At 28.5% G+C, this 17841-nt stretch overlaps 3 protein-coding genes across 3 annotated transcripts; all 3 read left to right on the forward strand.

Annotated features, from left to right (window-relative positions):
* The first annotated feature begins 239 nt into the window (after positions 1 to 239).
* Positions 240 to 4724, forward strand: LOC103577031 (putative uncharacterized protein DDB_G0286901). Its single transcript, XM_053741739.1, has 11 exons — positions 240 to 1154; positions 1256 to 1526; positions 1680 to 1764; positions 1830 to 2009; positions 2079 to 2119; positions 2191 to 2350; positions 2413 to 2534; positions 2596 to 2755; positions 2833 to 4180; positions 4270 to 4567; positions 4635 to 4724. The coding sequence occupies exons 1-10, from the start codon at positions 1075 to 1077 to the stop codon at positions 4439 to 4441; spliced, it is 2619 nt and encodes an 872-aa protein (XP_053597714.1). The 5' UTR covers positions 240 to 1074; the 3' UTR covers positions 4442 to 4567; positions 4635 to 4724.
* Positions 4725 to 5089: 365 nt separating this feature from the next.
* Positions 5090 to 6246, forward strand: LOC103577026 (uncharacterized). Its single transcript, XM_008557497.2, has 2 exons — positions 5090 to 5168; positions 5226 to 6246. Exons 1-2 carry the CDS (start codon positions 5106 to 5108, stop codon positions 5601 to 5603), a joined length of 441 nt encoding a protein of 146 aa, XP_008555719.1. The 5' UTR covers positions 5090 to 5105; the 3' UTR covers positions 5604 to 6246.
* A 3315-nt stretch (positions 6247 to 9561) lies between these two features.
* Positions 9562 to 16055, forward strand: LOC103577025 (chorion peroxidase). Its single transcript, XM_008557496.2, has 14 exons — positions 9562 to 9694; positions 10866 to 11048; positions 12322 to 12401; positions 12477 to 12570; positions 12646 to 12837; positions 13012 to 13208; positions 13285 to 13537; positions 13631 to 13776; positions 14318 to 14692; positions 14773 to 14900; positions 14962 to 15164; positions 15240 to 15409; positions 15575 to 15683; positions 15761 to 16055. The coding sequence occupies exons 1-14, from the start codon at positions 9684 to 9686 to the stop codon at positions 15888 to 15890; spliced, it is 2271 nt and encodes a 756-aa protein (XP_008555718.1). The 5' UTR covers positions 9562 to 9683; the 3' UTR covers positions 15891 to 16055.
* The last annotated feature ends 1786 nt before the right edge of the window (positions 16056 to 17841 follow it).

Below are 17841 nucleotides of genomic sequence, written 5' to 3' on the forward strand. Positions count from 1 at the left end.
TAAAAGAAATACAATATTTGAGAAAAAAAAATTTTTTTTTAACACGAGTATTAAATTTATTTTAAATACTTCCAGGCACAACAGAATTTATATTTTTAACTTAACTTACGCAATGTTAAATTGCCGAATAAATAAAATTAAAAAATATACTAAACGTTATTTGTTTCTCTTTTTTTTTTTTTTTTATTAAAGTTTTACAAACATTGAAAAAAGTGTATTATTAATAAATAGTTAAGATTCGTCAGCTGGTTCAAGTTGAATTTAAAATAAAACACTTGTAATACTTGTAGATTCTTTTTTTTGTTGCTGATAATTAATCTTGAGATGTATCTAATAATTTAACTGAAGAGTATCATAACAGCCATACATTAGTGTCAAAATCTCCCGGCTTTTAGTTTATATACATTAATATACATATATATAAAGAATGGAAAGAGAGAGAGATAAAGAAAGACGTCAGAAATCGGTAGTTGAAATTAATCGTGAAAGGCCTGAAGATAAACAGATACAATAAATATTAAATTTAAAATAATAAAATATATTCATATTTTTAAAAAAAATAATAAATAGAATTGATGATAAAAATATAAAATAAAAGTAGGAATAGAGTTTAATTGGTTCGAGGCCGCGATCTCGATTCGTATTCGATTTAACGTCAGATGAAGACGATGCTGATCGTAAGTAAAAGGATTGAGATGGTTTATTCCCGATCTATAAACTGTACGATAGACTAGACAACTTGGACACTTTGGGTATCGTAGGATAGTCTTGTAGGTCTTGTACAGTTGATAGTTTGGTTGTATTGGTATTAAGTGTAAGGTATAAGGTATAAGGTAGTTGTATAGGCTCTGCTAAAACGTATTACGTTACAACAGATAAATTTAGCATTTCTTTCACACAGAAGTTGGTGTTGTAGATGATGCCAATGCCGCGACGCGGAATTAATTGGCATGTTGGAAGCCAACCAATTCTCTCTTTTATTCGTATTCGCGATCGGTTTCGTTAGATTTAAATTTGTTTAAGATTAAATTCTTTTATGTTTTATCAAACCGATAGTATACTTTCTGGGCTCACATGCGATTACTTGACTTTATAACTGATATATTTTATTTACTCTACTCAGAAAAACAGGATTTTTGTATTGCGGATTTAAAGTAAAAAATTTATTGCTCCTAAAATTTCCAATGGCTTTTATTTTTTTTATTTAAAATGAATGTATAATAAAATAAAATTTATTATTTTAAAATTTATACAGACCAGCTAGTAAATATAATTACGGAAGCAACATAATTTACAACTACGCAGTATCAACAAATTTAAAAAATGTTGAAAATAAACGTTTGATATTTCAAACATCATCGACATCATCACCGCAAACATCAAACACTAACAATATCAGTATACAGCGGAGTTTTTCCGCAGATAATGTTATAAAAACGCGCGGATTCAAACCATCCGACAGACACGATCCTGTTAAGAGAAATTTTCTCGAAAATCTTACCTCGAAAATACTACATTTCGATATGGTAAGTTTGTGAACAAAAAGATTTTAAATTTAAGCCGTTCCCGCTTAAAGCTTCACACAACACACAAAATACGTACGCTAGCAATCCTCGTAATTAATTATCATTTTCAAGATTTCATTACTATTAATGATAATAATTTATTTTAATTAATAGGATAGCGGACAGAAAACACTACCAATAAATTTACAAAAACTTCTTACCCCTGCAATGGATTCAGTCGATTTGCAGACTAGGCATAGTATGAACTTTTTTTAAAATATTGATAGCAATTATAAATAATAATAAAAATAATTTTATTTTAAGAAAAAATGTATGCATCATCATGTTTTTACGGTCCAACTCACCCCACTGTTGAAGATCAAGTCGAACTCGCTCGGCGAATTTCTTATTCATTGAGCGACGTTAAAAATATGAAAAGTAAAGGGCAGTCAATGTATGTCAACAGAAAAAAACGATCTGTCAAATGGATTCATGACGGAAATGGTATTAAATAATTTTAAAAATGACTTTTAATAAATTACAACTATTCAATAGCTATTTTTTTTTAATAAGGCGCCGAAGGAGAAGAAGAACCTCAATCGCCCGTGCACAAGGTAAGCATCTAAATATTTAAATAACAATTAATTATAAGTAAGCAGTAATTAAATAAATGTAATTTAATCAGGACAAAGTACCACTGAAGTGCGTAATGAATCCAAATGGAAAAGTAATGGACATTACCGGCATTCAAGCATTAGGCGAAGAGCCCAATATTGGTACGAGTCCAATAAATGCTGAGAAACTTTTTGATATTGTACGTGATTTAAACAATCAGAAAGGACGTGGTGAGTTATTTATATAATTATTTGGGTAAATATAATTATTAAATTATTTGCTTTTTTAATAGGCGCTGAAATTTTTGCAAAACGTAGAAAAAGGTCAGAAAAGTGGGTTGTAGATAAAGATCAATCGTCAACGCCATCCACGCCTAATTATTCTAAAGTACCTCCTAATTTTTCATCCAATATGGTAATTTCTAATTAATCAATTAATTAATTGGTCAATTAATCACTAATTTATTTTTTTTTAGGACTACGGAACGAACGAAAACTCAAACTTTACTAATAATTCACCTTTGTCAACTCCAGCATTTCAAAATAATAATAATAATAATAATAATAATCATAACTCAAAACCATTTTTTAATCCATTTGCTATGGATTTTTCTTTAGATAACACAATACCTTCAAGTAAGTAATTTTAACTACGATATTATTTAATAGTTTGAAAAAGCAAAAAAAAATCATGCTTGTACGCTTTGCACGGCCATTTAATTTTTCAGAGCACGAATCACGTCGTAAGCCGACAGAAAATATTTTACGCAAGCCCGCGGAACCCGAAATTAAGAAAATTTATTTGCGTGAAGTCGCAGTCGGTACTGACTCTGATTTGACTAACGGTAAACATATGAATAACAATCATCACCATCATCAAAATCATAATAATCACAATAATCACAATAACAATAACAATAACAACGGCTATGAAAAATATCGCATGCCTGAGTCAGATCGTTATCAATCTCATCCTCAATCGCGTCGCAAAGCCCAGGCTCAATATCACCAAAATGACTATCGCGAAGTACGGGACACCCGCAATAGTGACCGTAATTATGACAATCGTAATAATAATCATAATAATGACACCCGCGAACATCATCGTAGTCAGCGTCAACAGCATAAGCAACAGAAACATCAGCAGTTAGAAGAAGAACAAGAATATGAAGACGAGAATGATTACACACCGGTGCCAGTTAAACAACTGATCCAAGAATTTGAAAAAACATGTCGTCCTGTTTTTCAATACAAACAAATGAGTCCTAAAGTCACTATTGTCCAACAACATCCACCGCTTGATGACATTTCGCGCTTTTTTGACGCTCCGCGTATGCCTGCTAACAAACAAATCAACAATAATAACAATACTCCTATGAATGGAGTCAATGGGAATGGAAATCAAATAGCAATGAACGGAAACCAGGTCGGAATCAATGGAAACCATTTGATGATAAATGAAAATCAAATGGGAATGAACGGAAACCACTTGGTGATGAATGGAAATCAAATGGTGGGCAATGGAAATGGTTATCAAAGAACCTATCCCAAAATCGGTTATCAGTCAATGGGCGGTAATGGACTGAGATACGAGTATGATTCATCAGATGACGAAATCGATGATTCATTTGGAGAATCCAGTGAATCAATGGATAATTTAAATATCGATGACTATGATGGTGGAGGTGTCAGAAATGGCTCCCGTTATTCAAATGGCACAAGAATCTCTGACCCAATTAGCAACCGTATGTCGGGAATGAGTAATAGCCGCATGTCGGGAATGAGCAACCGAATGTCATCAAGTGATTGCGACTACAGAAGACAATTATTTGATGCTGCTACTGATCAATTGTTCGAAGCGCCCGCGGGCTTTAGAAATGAGGATATGGATAGTATTAACAAGTTCATTGATACAGAAGCTGAAATACCCATTCAGATGAAGTCATTAATTCTAAAAGGAATCACTTCGCAAGAGGATATTCTTGAACAAATAAAGCTGTTGCGCAGAACTCCGGTTCTGGAAAATTTAATACCCGGACCGCCAATTGACAGTAAGATGCCGATTGCTTGCTTTTTAATGCTTTGCTTATTATTTATTGTATTTTATTTAAAAATTTAATTATTTATTTATGATAATTTAATTATTTATTTTCTTTAGGTGCTAAATTATATGAGAGTACTTACAGCGGGCCTAAAATAGCAAGTGTCCAAACCCTCGCAAATTACAACACAGCGCCACGTGGTTGGGATCAGTCACAATCCTTCTATCGTCCTGTGACATTTGATAAACCTCAGGAACCAATAACTTACTCTGATTTTTAAATTTTTAAACTTTAATTGCCTTCTGTTATTTAATTCACTTTAAATCGTTGTACTTAATCATTATCAATTGCAGCAATTATCCAAATAAAAATAATTATCCCACTGTCAATCTTCATTTTAATTCCCGTAAGTGTTTAATAATTTAAAAAAAAATTATTTCATTAGATAAATAAATGAATTTTTTTTATTGCAGAATATGGATTTTATTTTCCTGCAACCTGTGAATATAAATATATATAAATTTATTTAATATGATGGTATTTGAATAAGTGATAAATTTGAATTTAAAAAAAAAATTCGTTTTGCTTGTGCGTATTTTATTTTTATTTTAAGTTATTTATTATGTGCTTCGTGCCTTATTCCATTTATTCTCCTCAATATTTTTTTTTGTTATAAATATATAAAAACATACATTAATATTATTATTGTTCAATTGTAATTACGTAAGTTAAGAAAAAAGAAAAAGATTAGAATCCTTAGAAATAATAAAAATGATAAGATAATTAAATATTTTATTTATTTTACCTCAACCTATTTATTTTTATCAATAATTATTTTTAATATTTTGTATGCATAGACATGAATGTTTTTGTTTTTGTAGAAATATATAAGTGAGTGTTTGAAAAATATCATTACTAAAAATTTTAATTCTCAATTGCTAACAATGAAATTTTTAAAAATTAGGTATATTTTATTTTATCTGACGCTGATGCTCATTTACTGTGGGGTAAGTTGTAAAAATAAAATAATTAAATAATAATTAATAATTAATAATTATACACAGATTACTGAGAGTTTCGACCGTACACCGAGATTTGGTTTACAAATACTCAAAACTTTGCATGAAAGTTTTTGTCAACAGTTTTGTAATTCGCCAGTGGATGAAAATATGTATCCGTTGAGATCATTGAAGTGTAGATTAAAATGCCCAGTGCAGAATAAGCCGGCAAGTGATCAAGAAACGAATCATAAAAATACAACAGAGTCACCGGTTGCGACAAAACCAGAGCAATCGACGCTGTCAACTAAAAGTTCACCAGAACCGTCACAGGAAAAATCAACTCCAGTACCACCCAAGGATCCGCCAAAGAAATCAACCCTAGAACCGAGAGTTACAGAAGATCTAGATTCCATAATAAGTCCAGAAGAAGCTGAAGCTTAACAAATTTTTAAAAAATTACTCTTTTTTTTTTAACTATTGGTAGATAATTAATTCAAAAGAATAATTGTAGTAAATTGTGTAATGGTGACGGCTAAAGGCAAACTGTTTTTTATTTTACATAATAGAATATATATAAATATATAAATGCTTGTGTATGCTGAGTTGCTAGTAGAATAATTCATATAATAAGTACTGAGTAATAGATGAATAGCTATTGACTAATATTTGTAGTTCGTCGTCTAGTTCGAGAACATAACAGGTAACATTAAGCATCAGAGGATCAGAGAATCGGAGTATCGGAGACTGTTGTGTTATTCGGTACAATAAGTAGGTCAATATAAGCAACTTGTCTCACTTATAAGCATTACCTTTTTATCTTATTACGAAAATATATTTGCTATTAACTAGATTATAGTTAAGTAGTCCCTTATTGCCAGTTGCTTTATCCATTTTAGATTTAACTCAAGGAATAGATTCATTTTCCTGACATTTACATTTTTTATATTTTATCAATTAAAAATGGGGTTCACGTAAAAGTTGACAGAGACCTTTCTTTCAGATAATTTAATTTCCTACAAAACTGCTCATTGCTATTTTTATCGTATCATTAATGGTTCAGCCGTAATTAGCCGATAAGTAGAAACAAGCTAACAAAATCAATCGATTATTTAAATTTTGCCGCAAAATAACTTTTCATAAAATAAATTACTAAAAGTATTTTTTTTTTTTTTATTGATTTAAGTTGAATGATAGTTTTTCGATAGAATGAAAGTTTAAACAAATGCGGTAAAATAAGTAAGAGATTGCGTAGGTAAGATTTAAGCGAAAGTTGATCATTAAAATGTAACAAAATAGGGTAGATTATTTTGTTGATATTGACTAATCAAACTCTTTTTAAACAGAATTAATCAGTCACTTTAAATTAATTTACTTACAATTATTTAAAAAAAAAAAAATATTATTTTAAATTTGAATGGGAAAAAACAAATAATAAATAATCCGTGAAAAAAGCTCACGAAATATAGATCGAATTTGTTGAAGGTTCTTATTATATGTACATATAATAATCATTGCCCATTAAAAAAAAATTACATTCACGTAACAATGAGGTCATGAATTTAAAAAGAATGCCAAGGTTCAGCGAATTACTTTCGCCCAGCATGGGCTACCCATTGAAATATTTATTTACAAACGAGGATTTACGAGACTTTTGCGAGACAACCAGACCAAGACCAAGATCGAGATATTTATGCACCGTCTTGTTCGTCCGGCTACGCCCGTTATGCGTACAGTATTCGTCATTTCGCATTTTATTTTGCTTTATCGCACAACAATCAAATTAAATGATCGTTTGAGTGACATTTTATTCTCTCTCGGGCTCATTAACTTTCTTGTGAAAGACAGGATCTTTTTTTTTTAAATCTTTCGAGATCTTTTAATTCACTCAATAAAAAAATGACTTTTTTTTGGCGGGAAAAAGTGACAAAGAAATTTCTAAAAAAAAAATCACCAGAAATTTAAATAAAAACCCTTGTTTTTTAATATTTTAGGGATCGTCAAGTTAAATTTTTAAATTTAAATTTACCAATCAAGTGATAGAAGTCAACCATAAAAAAATTAGCCTTGAAAAAAAAAGTATGTAGAATATTTACATAAGTTAAATAAATAAAAAAATATTTTCAATTAAAATTAATAGCTCATTTATTATTATTTTTTTTTTTTTTTTTGTATTTGTATCGGTCTGATTTTTATTCACACAAGGTTTAAAAAAAGATAAATGATCTAAGTGATAGTGACAAATGTTAAATGTATAAAGTCTCTCACTTCGCGGTAACTTTCTGTTATTTCTCATCGATTGTCAACTATGACGAAACAATAGCTTCAGGCACACTTATATGTACAAAATATCTTTATAAAATAATAAGACATATATATTGATCATTGGATTTAAATATAAAAAAAAAAAAAAACATTTAAATAAATAATTACTTAAAAAAATTTTTTCTCCACATGTTGCCCGACAGTAATTACACAACAACTGAAGACATACATATTAAAAATAACAATAATATATATAATAAAAAATTTGTAATGATAATCTTATCAACTTGAGTAATCACTTACGTTATCTGGTCACTGTTGTATGACCTTACGACACTAGCGCTTTCGTAGAGAAAGTTTTAGATTCTCACGTTTGTTAATATTTATTATTAAATGTAAAAACAATATTTTAAAAGCAGATTAAATAAATTATATTAAACCGATATTTAATGGTTTATTTTATTTGCCTGCACGATTATGCTCGATAAAATTATCATTTCATTGATGACAATCGACTGCGGTTATGAAATATATTCAAGTCAATAAATTTCTTTTTTCTATAATGAAATTTGTCTTAATTTTTTTTCTCTTCTCCTTTTTTTCTTTCTTTTTTTTTTAATAGACTAATAATAATGTTGATCGGGTTTGAAAGATGAGATCATGTGATGCTACTTTACTTTTACTTTAACCGCGGCATCATCATCGTAATGTACAAGAGCCTCGTGACTTGAACGTGAGTGGATGGACGAGACTAAGAATGCTTCCTTTTTCTTTATTCAGAGCATTACTTTTACGCTTATACTCATCATTTTTTAATATATATATATATATATATATATATATATAGATTTGTTGAGTATACATGTGAGTATATAGTGAAACTAGAGCGTAAATACAGACAAGAGCCCGGACGTTGGTATCTCTCAGCATCTCCTAAACTGGTTCATCATATACCTTGAGAATAATTTTACTTTCTACGTATTCTTTATATTTAAAAATATATATATATATATATATATATAAATATAATATATAATTAATTTAATATCTACCTGTTTACTTTTATTACTTGTAATTATTTTTTAATTGTAAATTTATTATCAATTTTAAATGAGACCATTTTGATAATAAATAATACAAAGGTTTTAATTAAAATCTTGATCTATAATTAATATTAAATATAATTTAATCACAATGAAAAGAAAAGGTTGAAATCTCTATTAAAAAAAAAAAAAAAAAAAAAAAAAAAAGTTGTTGAATAATTTAGAACCCATAGTATCTTTATTGGTCTTGTTACTCAATAATTATCGATCACGAGTGATATATATGTTAGTACACTTACTATAACACTACATACATTTATAAAGCTTATTACCTCTTTCTTTCTCGCCGCATCTACTGTCTCCTTAGCAAGGATTAAGTAACACATGCAAGATCCAAGTTGCATCGGCTACAACCTTGTAACTTTACTTTTTCGTAATAAAATAAATTTACAATTTCATTTATACTTTTTTTTTTTAACTCTAATTATAATTATTACTTTTTTATCGTAAAATAAATTCATTAATTTGACATAAAAAATAAATAAGTAATACACAGAACAAATTTGTACTCCCCAAGATAAGATTTACTTGTCCCAATAAAGTATTATGAACTGAAAATATAAGTTTTTTGGGGCAAGAAATCCTTTTTTTCTGTGTAGATTTTTTTTAAACATAATAAGATTTTTTTTATTATAAAAATAATGATGGGAAAATTATGGGATTAATGGCTTATAGGAAATATCATTTGTGATTGCAAGATGATGATGATGATGATGATGATGATGACGAGAGTAAAAGAGTAAAGAGAGTTTAAATAGTATCTCACTTTCAATTCCCTTCTTTTTAATGTTTTGGGTATACCGGCGAGCTTTCGCGTCCCACCCTCGGGATTTAACAGTCACTCGATGAAGGTACTAAGGTGAAGAGAAACTGGGGCTATGATTCGAATTATTTCCGTCAAACGCTTCTGAGCTGTATGAGAATCAACTACTAATTTATTACATACATTAAAAATTTTTTTTATTTTATATCTTTTTTATTTATTCGCGCCTTTATGTAGTCTGACTAATTATTAATTTATTCTACTTTATTTATTCACGATTGTTACAAGTGTTTTATTTAAATGGAAACGTGTAACTTGAAGTAACAAAAAAAACTTACTTTTTTTTTATATTTAAGCTGTTGAGTAATTATTTTACGAGTGTTAATTGCCAGTATGATTAATAGGTAAGTTTTTTCATTATATTAAATAATAAATTACTTAGCAAGTGTTATTAATAGACAATTAAATGTAATAAAGTTAACAAGCAAATAAATCTGTTTTATTTATTTTTATAATTTTTTTTTATTACGAATGAGTATTTAAAATTTTTTGCGATTCAAAAAAAAAAGTTAAATAGACAAGTAAACTCGTGTGAGTAAAAGTAAATAAATAAATAATTCCAGAGTTTTAAATTGGCGCGACTGTAAAAAATTTCAAACTTTTTTTTAAAAAAATTCGCGCCATTTTTTCAAATGCTCGATTGTGAATTTTATATTGAATAAATCGAGTATTGTTTGTCCTTACAAAAGTTTTAAATTACCGGTTGTTCTGATACACGTGTTATATAATAATATTCGTGCGAATTAAAAATATATCCAAGATATTCAATATTTATAATAAATTTAATCTCCTACAATTTTATAATATCCTTTACTCAAATTTCAAATGTATGAGTGAAAGCATATATTACATATACTTCATTTCTTGGAAATTGTTTAAATATATCACGATATGCTAATTATGCAGACAATGTTTCTTTATTGATAACTGCACTGACAGCTTATAGGAACTGAGGGATTTTTTTTTTAACAAAAATAAAGAGAATAAATTATTCAATAAATACTTGAATTTAGCGGCAATTGATATTTCACGGTGCAAAACGGTTACATCGATGATTTATGTATATACTTAAGTTATATAATTTATTAAGATAAGTATGAAATTTATTAAATATGATTTCTATTGAAATTATTTAATGGATTGATTGACGAAAACTTTCTAGATTAGTTACATTATTTAAAAAAAAATATGAGGTGGGTGTAAGTTAATATTTATGACTATTATAAAATATATAAAAAAAATTTTTTGCAATTTTTTTTAACTATAATAAAATAATAAAGCGCATCAGGTTGATTTGTGATTATGTTAACACTTTCACTGATCAATTTTATACCGCGAAACCGCGGAACCATTTGACCATGAAATAAAAAAATTTTTTAACATTCGCGATCTTAAAAAATGCATTAACATCCCACAATTTTTTTCAAGTTACATAATATTGATAAGTAGTCATTTAAAAAAAGTCATTTGATTAAAATTTAAATTTTAAATAATTTTTTTTTTTTTAAATTACAGATTTTTTTCTATACAAATACGATTTATCGTATTAATATCACTGTCATTATTTGGGTCAAACAATGGACTGGAACATCAATTACAAGACAATTATTACAATACTGAAGAATGTGCACTAATTTTACGTGGTCCCGGACGGTCTAGTTTCTATGATTACACATACAATCTCCTTCGCGGGTCCTTGTAAGTAATTATGTTAATCTCTCATTAAAAAAAAAAAAAAAAAAAAAAAAAAAATAATTCCACTTCTTTGTTCCAACGAAAATAATTACTAATATTGTTATCAAATATTCAAGATAAATAATTTCACATTAGCCCGAGGCCAATGACTGCAGGGTATATTTGAATCAATTAATGTCTTGCGTAGTTGTTTATAAAATGTAAGAAGAGAAAAAAAAACAAAATCATACACACTTACTAATAATTCGCGTGCCCCCTAGCACTGATATAATAGCTTAACTACAATATACAATTCATAGCATGTGGTCCACTTGATCGCTTATCTCATACTCTTTAAATTTTTTTCATATATCTATATATGTAATGTTATACTACACATTCGAACACTTGATCGGGTGAAAGCGTATAAAGTTACCACCCATCGATTGATGCGAACACTTAATTTAAACCTGACACACCTATTCTATTTACTTAACTATTATTATATTACTCATTATTATTATTACTATTTGAAATGTCTATTTTACAAAATTTAATTGTATAATATATAATAATTAAATAACTTTTAACGGGGTAATGACTATAATTTGTGATAAATTATTCCATAAAAAAACAACAGCTTTATTAATTAAATTAAATTAAATCAAATATTTTATTATAATTAAGATTAGTTATTTTTTTTTTTTTTAATGATTATTAATACTTAATTCACAAGGAAAATAATTTATGAAGTTTTTAAAATTTATGTGGCAGGAAAAGAAAGTCGGTTCGAATCCTGCTCATGGTATTTTTCATCGATTTCAATTGTTTTTTTAAATGTATACTTGAATAATATGAACATTAAGCACTAGAATGAGTAAAAATATAAATAATTATTGTGGAATAAAAAATAAAATTTCACAATTGCAGTACTTTCTTACTAAATATATCACTCAACAATTATTATTATAATAATAATTATAAATATAAAAATAAGAGTAAGATTTGTACATCCGTGTTTATTGTTCTAATTCTCATGATATAAATATATAAAACGTTAAATAAAGGAGTAGGCAATCCGGATGCATTTATTGATATTGCTGATCGTCTTGAGATAAATACGGGTTTTAATTCAATTGCCTTTCTACAATACTCTCAAACGCCTACAAAATAAATTATTATTTCAAAGAACCAATGGCTCAATAGTTTTAAATAAATTATAATCAGTAATTAAATCTTTAATCTTTAATAAAATTTTTACTTATTAACAATTATATAAATATAAAAATTATTTTAGATCTCCCTCAGCTGGATCATACACTTGTATAACTTACGATGCTATTAATCGTGCGTATTATGATGCCAGACAGCGAATCGGTAAGTAATATTTATAATATAAATCTAATTACCACAAATATATCATGGAAATAATGATAAAATTTTTCGGATTAGCTGTCGCTCAACCAGCTGATGAAAAATGGAGACCGGAAGACTTGGCAACTGTTGGAGAACTTCTTCTAGATATTTCAACATCATTAGCTCAAATGTAATTTTTTATTATTAAATTATTTATTTATGTAGTTGAGAAAAAAGTTTACGATTTTTAAATAAATTTTAAAAGGTACGGATTGACGAGAAATGAAATTGAGAATGAATTACCTCTGATAGACACCTCTAAAACATTAATACACGAGGTATGTCCAGCATTTTTATCAAATGTCGAGTGTCGTGCCGGAAAATACCGCAGATTTGATGGACTTTGCACGAACCTCGAACACCCAAATTGGGGAGCGTCACTTACGCCATTCAACAGGTAATTTTAATTTTATTGATGGTAAAAAAAATTTTATGAATATTGTTCACTTCTAAATTAAATGTTACATTAAAAAAAAAAACTTTCACTGGCCTAAATTATTGTTTGAGTATTTTTTAACTCATGGTTCCTTTCTCATTGCAAAACACTTATTTAATATATTTTTTTTTATAGATTAATGCCTCCAGCATTTTCGGATGGAATAAATGCACCAAGATTATCAACGACCGGTGGAAATTTACCATTAGCACGAGTGGTATCACGTACAATCCATCCGGACCAGGGTTATCACGATCATGCTGGAACTGTTATGGTTATTGCATGGGGGCAGTTTATGGATCATGATTACACACTTACAGCAACTCCATTAGGTTCATTTTTTTTTTTAACTTTACCCCTACCTGATACTTTCTCAACTAATTAAATTAATTAATTATTTATATTTAGATCCATTGAACCGCAATGATCCAGAAGAATGTTGCGATCGTCCTCCTCACCTGAAAAATCCATATTGCGTCGAAATAGAAATACCAGAAGACGACTATTTCTATCGTTTATTTAATATCCGTTGTCAAAATTTCGTTCGGGCATTTCCAGCAGTAAGACCTGGGTGCCGTCTTGGCTCCCGTATTCCTTTCAATCTTCTGACTGGTGTCCTAGATGGTAATACCGTTTATGGAATCGCTGAAGAATTTTCTCGGTCAGTTTAATAATATAAAAATATCTATATATGTGAAAAATAATTACCAATTAATAACAATAATAATCTTATTATTTTGTTTTATTTATTTAGTAAATTACGTACAGGATATGCCGGTCTTTTGAGAATGAACCCAGTGTTTTCGGACTATGGTTTAAAAGATTTGTTACCATTAAAACTAGACATTCCTGATGAAGGCTGTACAAGACCAAATGCATCAATGTATTGTTTTGATGCCGGTAAAAATAATTATAATTATTATATTTATATATATTATAGTAGAGAAAAAGAGATCCAACATTTGTAACACACGTGTTGTATTGCGTGTAAAAAACGCGTGACTCAGATATTGCGTTGGATATTACATCGCTATTATGAGAGAGTTCAATTCGCCTGCGGGTTATTTAAGAACAGGGTTAATGTGGTTTCTACTCTTTACTTGATACTAACACTCTCTAGTTTGTAGTGTGATCGTGATTACTTATATTTTTTTATTATGCAATTTCTCGGTAAACAACATTCTTACCCTTGTACGTATTTTTTTTTTACCTACTGGTTTTTATTTTAATTAATAAACGTTGAAAAACGGAATTGATTACAGTCGGATTTTTGAATGTTGGGTTTTCAAGACAACAGTGGGAACTTTTGGGCTGGGTCTTTATTTTATATAATAAAGTTATTAAATTAAATATATACATGTATGTATATCAGGTTTTCGTAACAATGAGGCTAAAATGTATATAATAAGATAATTATATAGCATGAACGTAAAATATCCAGGTGAAATCCGTGTCAACGAGCAACTGGTATTAACATGCATGCATACATTGATGGCAAGGGAACATAATAGAGCTGCTAAAGCACTTGGACAAGTTAATCCACACTGGGACGACGAAACATTATTCCAAGAAGCAAGGCGTATTGTTATTGCTGAAATTCAACACGTTACGTACAATGAATTTCTCCCCATAATTCTCGGGCTAGATACCATGGAGAAATTTGGACTAGTTTTGGAGAAACACAACTATTGGGACGGTTATGATCCATCAGTAAATCCAAGTGTCATTGACGCATTTGCAGCAGCGGCATTTAGATTTGGCCATTCATTATTGCCGACTGCTGTTGAACGATGGAGCAAAGCTCATAAATTTATTGGTAACCACATTGTAAAACTACTAATTACTACCAGGATAATAAAATGATTAAGATATTCAATGCCGTTTATTTTTTTTTAGCGTCAAAGAGATTGTCCGATTTAATTAGAAGACCGTGGGATCTTTATCGAGCTGGTGTTATTGATGAATATTTTATGGGGCTTATGAATCAAGTTGCACAAGCTATGGATGACTCAATAACTTCTGAAGTAAGTTTAGAAAATTTCGAACTTTGATTTTGAACAGACAATATAAAGTTTTTCATTTCAGGTAACGAATCATTTGTTCAAAAAAGTCGGAGCTAAATTTGGAATGGACTTGGTGTCATTCAATATGCAGCGTGGCCGCGAACTCGGTATCCCAAGTTACATGGAATTTAGAAAATTATGTGGACTTCCTGTGGCGCATACATTTGATGAATTATTTGGTTTGATGCCAAATGAAACTGTATTGCGTTACATCTCTATTTTTCGGTTAATATTTTGTTTTTCATTTTTTATTATTAATTTTTTAGAAAGTAATGATAATTTTATTTAATTGGATTTTAGAACTCCAGCGGACATTGATCTTTGGTCGGGAGGCGTTTCAGAGCGACCGCTACCTGGGGCTATGTTGGGACCGACATTTTCGTGTGTAATTGCTACGCAGTTTAGTAATTCACGGCGAGGTGACAGATTTTGGTACGAGTTGCCTAATCAGCCATCGTCATTTACGCTTGGTAATTAATTTTCTGTTATTAAAATTTTTAATTCCCACTTTTTTCTGCCAACTTTTATTAATAACTTGTTTTCTTGTTATTATTGTGTTGTAGTTGATATATATTTTCTAATTTGTAAAGATCAATCTTATTAATAAACTCATAATTAATAACCACTTAATATAGATCAATTAAACGAACTGCGTAAAGCAAGATTAGCTAGACTTGTTTGTGACAATACCGATCTTGTTGACACAATCCAACTTTATCCAATGATTCTCGCTGATCATGAAGTGTAAGTAATCTTAACTGCGTTACGATTAGCAATCACATCGTTCAATAACAATAATAATTAATTTTGTTGTTTATCAGTAACCCAAGAGTCCCTTGCAAAAGTGGTGTCCTGTCAGGAATCGATTTTAGTAAATGGGCTGAGTATCCGACGAGTCATGCTGCGCAATATGTGAGTAATTTTCCAGAATATAATCAATGGAAAAAATAAAACTCCATACTCCCATAGGATTTATTTAGACAAGTCATTAAAAAATATTTTTTTTATAAACGAGCACCTAATTCATGTTATTTGCATACACGTAATTTTAGATTTTTTTAAATATTCATACAATTTATTTAATAACGTCATTACTTCGAAGAGTTTACAAGTATTTTTAAAATAATCAACTAAATGTGTCATAAGTAAATCTTAATGTAATTTAATAGTATAATGATATGATGTCAGATATAATGATATAATTAATTAGTAATTACAATTACGTATTTTCCTAGAGGTTTTTATTAAAGTAACAAAAAATAAGAATAGTAATTGTGGGTGAATTGTTTATTCTCAGTAGCAATTACCTTATTTTTTTTTGTGACGTATCAAGTATTCTTATATATTTTTATTACTCATTAATTAACATAAAAATAATTAAATTTAAGCAAAATCGACCATTTTCATATTTTAATTTCCAATTTAAATATCATGAGATAAATTTTCCATTTGGTCAATTTTGCTAAAAAAAAACTTATTAATTGATTGGGTAATTTCTTTGTCGCTTAAAAAAAATAAATACATAGTTTTTATGAATCCAAAAAAAATTCTATCTAATGAAATCGACAAAAACAATATTTCGTAAACCAATTAGTTAATTGATTGATTAAATTTAACTCAATTCCCCTTTCAATTAAAATAATAATTTTTTTATTGTTGTAAATACTCTAACATTTAGAAAATTTTTTTGTATTTTAGTAAACGTAATTTATAAGATAGTTTTTATATAAATTTTCCATGTACATAATAAATAAAAATTTTCTTTATTCTTATTTTTACAATATTAGTTTATTTTTACTGTAAATTTAATGCGTATTTTAGTTTTTTTGTAGTGCACAGGTATTTGATAAAAATATTTAAAATTTTATATTATAGATTAATTTTAATATTAAATTTTGTTTAGGAAAAAAAATTAAAACCAGGACTAAACCTCTATTTATTCAGAAAATATATATCGAGCCCAATTTCAAAAACTCGTAACAAACGATCGCTAAGTGAGTCATCAAAATTATCAGATAATCGAAGTAAAAGACAATTTGATTTTTATTTGAATCCTATTTCAAAATTTGATAACAATAATCATGATAAAAATTCAAATTTTTTTGCAAATCCAAAATTAAACCCTTTGAATTCTGGATTTGTTAATAATAATAATAAAATAAAACCAACATATACACGAGTATTTAAAGATTGCAATGAATTTAAAAAACCAAAATTAGATAATTCAAAAAAATCGATGTCAAAATTAAAATATGATCAGATAATTGTACCCAATAATAAAAAAAATGTTGAAGATAAAAAATTAACAAGTGAAACTAAAATTGATCCGTCACTAATTTTGAGAAATAAAAATTATATCAGTATCCAAGATCATCAAGCGTTAAATAGAAATATTGATAATGAATTTATAACCAAATCTGGTGAATTAAATAACAACAACAATAGTTTAGTAATACCATATGTTGAAGTAGCAGATTATAGTGACAAAGGTGAGGAAAGTTTGGACGATGAGGATGGTGATAAAAATAAAAAATTTGAAATCAAGGCGAAACATAAAAGCGTGAGTGCTTACGATGGAGATATTGACAATGATGCCGTTGACCCTGGTACACCTTCAGCGAAACAAGAGAAGGGACCAGGTGGAGCAGGAGCCGTTCGAGTTATAAATTATAGTGACGCTGATGGCGATAGTGAAAGTATTAGTGGTGATAAAAATAATGGGGATATTGACCGTAAGAAATTAAATATAAGAGATGAGGAAAGTGAAGAGGGTGATGATGAGTTTGGGATTGGAGACTTTGATTTTGATAAAATTACCGAGCCATTTGATTTTGATAAATTTTTACGGCATTTTTTTAGTTCTGATGATAAAAGCCAAGAAGACGGAGAAGAAACACAAAAA

This window comes from Microplitis demolitor, chromosome 9 (assembly GCF_026212275.2).
Source record: "Microplitis demolitor isolate Queensland-Clemson2020A chromosome 9, iyMicDemo2.1a, whole genome shotgun sequence".
Taxonomy (NCBI): domain Eukaryota; kingdom Metazoa; phylum Arthropoda; class Insecta; order Hymenoptera; family Braconidae; genus Microplitis; species Microplitis demolitor.

Bases quoted from the DNA above. Each gene is read 5' to 3' on its own strand.
- LOC103577025 (XM_008557496.2), top strand. The intron at 13,777-14,317 runs GTAAAAATAATT...TAAAATATCCAG, and splicing joins AATGTATTGTTTTGATGCCG to GTGAAATCCGTGTCAACGAG. The intron at 14,901-14,961 runs GTAAGTTTAGAA...TTTTCATTTCAG, and splicing joins ATGACTCAATAACTTCTGAA to GTAACGAATCATTTGTTCAA.
- LOC103577026 (XM_008557497.2), top strand. From the start codon at position 5,106: ATGAAATTTTTAAAAATTAGGTATATTTTATTTTATCTGACGCTGATG. The intron at 5,169-5,225 runs GTAAGTTGTAAA...AATTATACACAG, and splicing joins TGATGCTCATTTACTGTGGG to ATTACTGAGAGTTTCGACCG.
- LOC103577031 (XM_053741739.1), top strand. From the start codon at position 1,075: ATGCGATTACTTGACTTTATAACTGATATATTTTATTTACTCTACTCA. The intron at 1,527-1,679 runs GTAAGTTTGTGA...TTTAATTAATAG, and splicing joins AAATACTACATTTCGATATG to GATAGCGGACAGAAAACACT. The intron at 2,010-2,078 runs GTATTAAATAAT...TTTTTTAATAAG, and splicing joins ATGGATTCATGACGGAAATG to GCGCCGAAGGAGAAGAAGAA.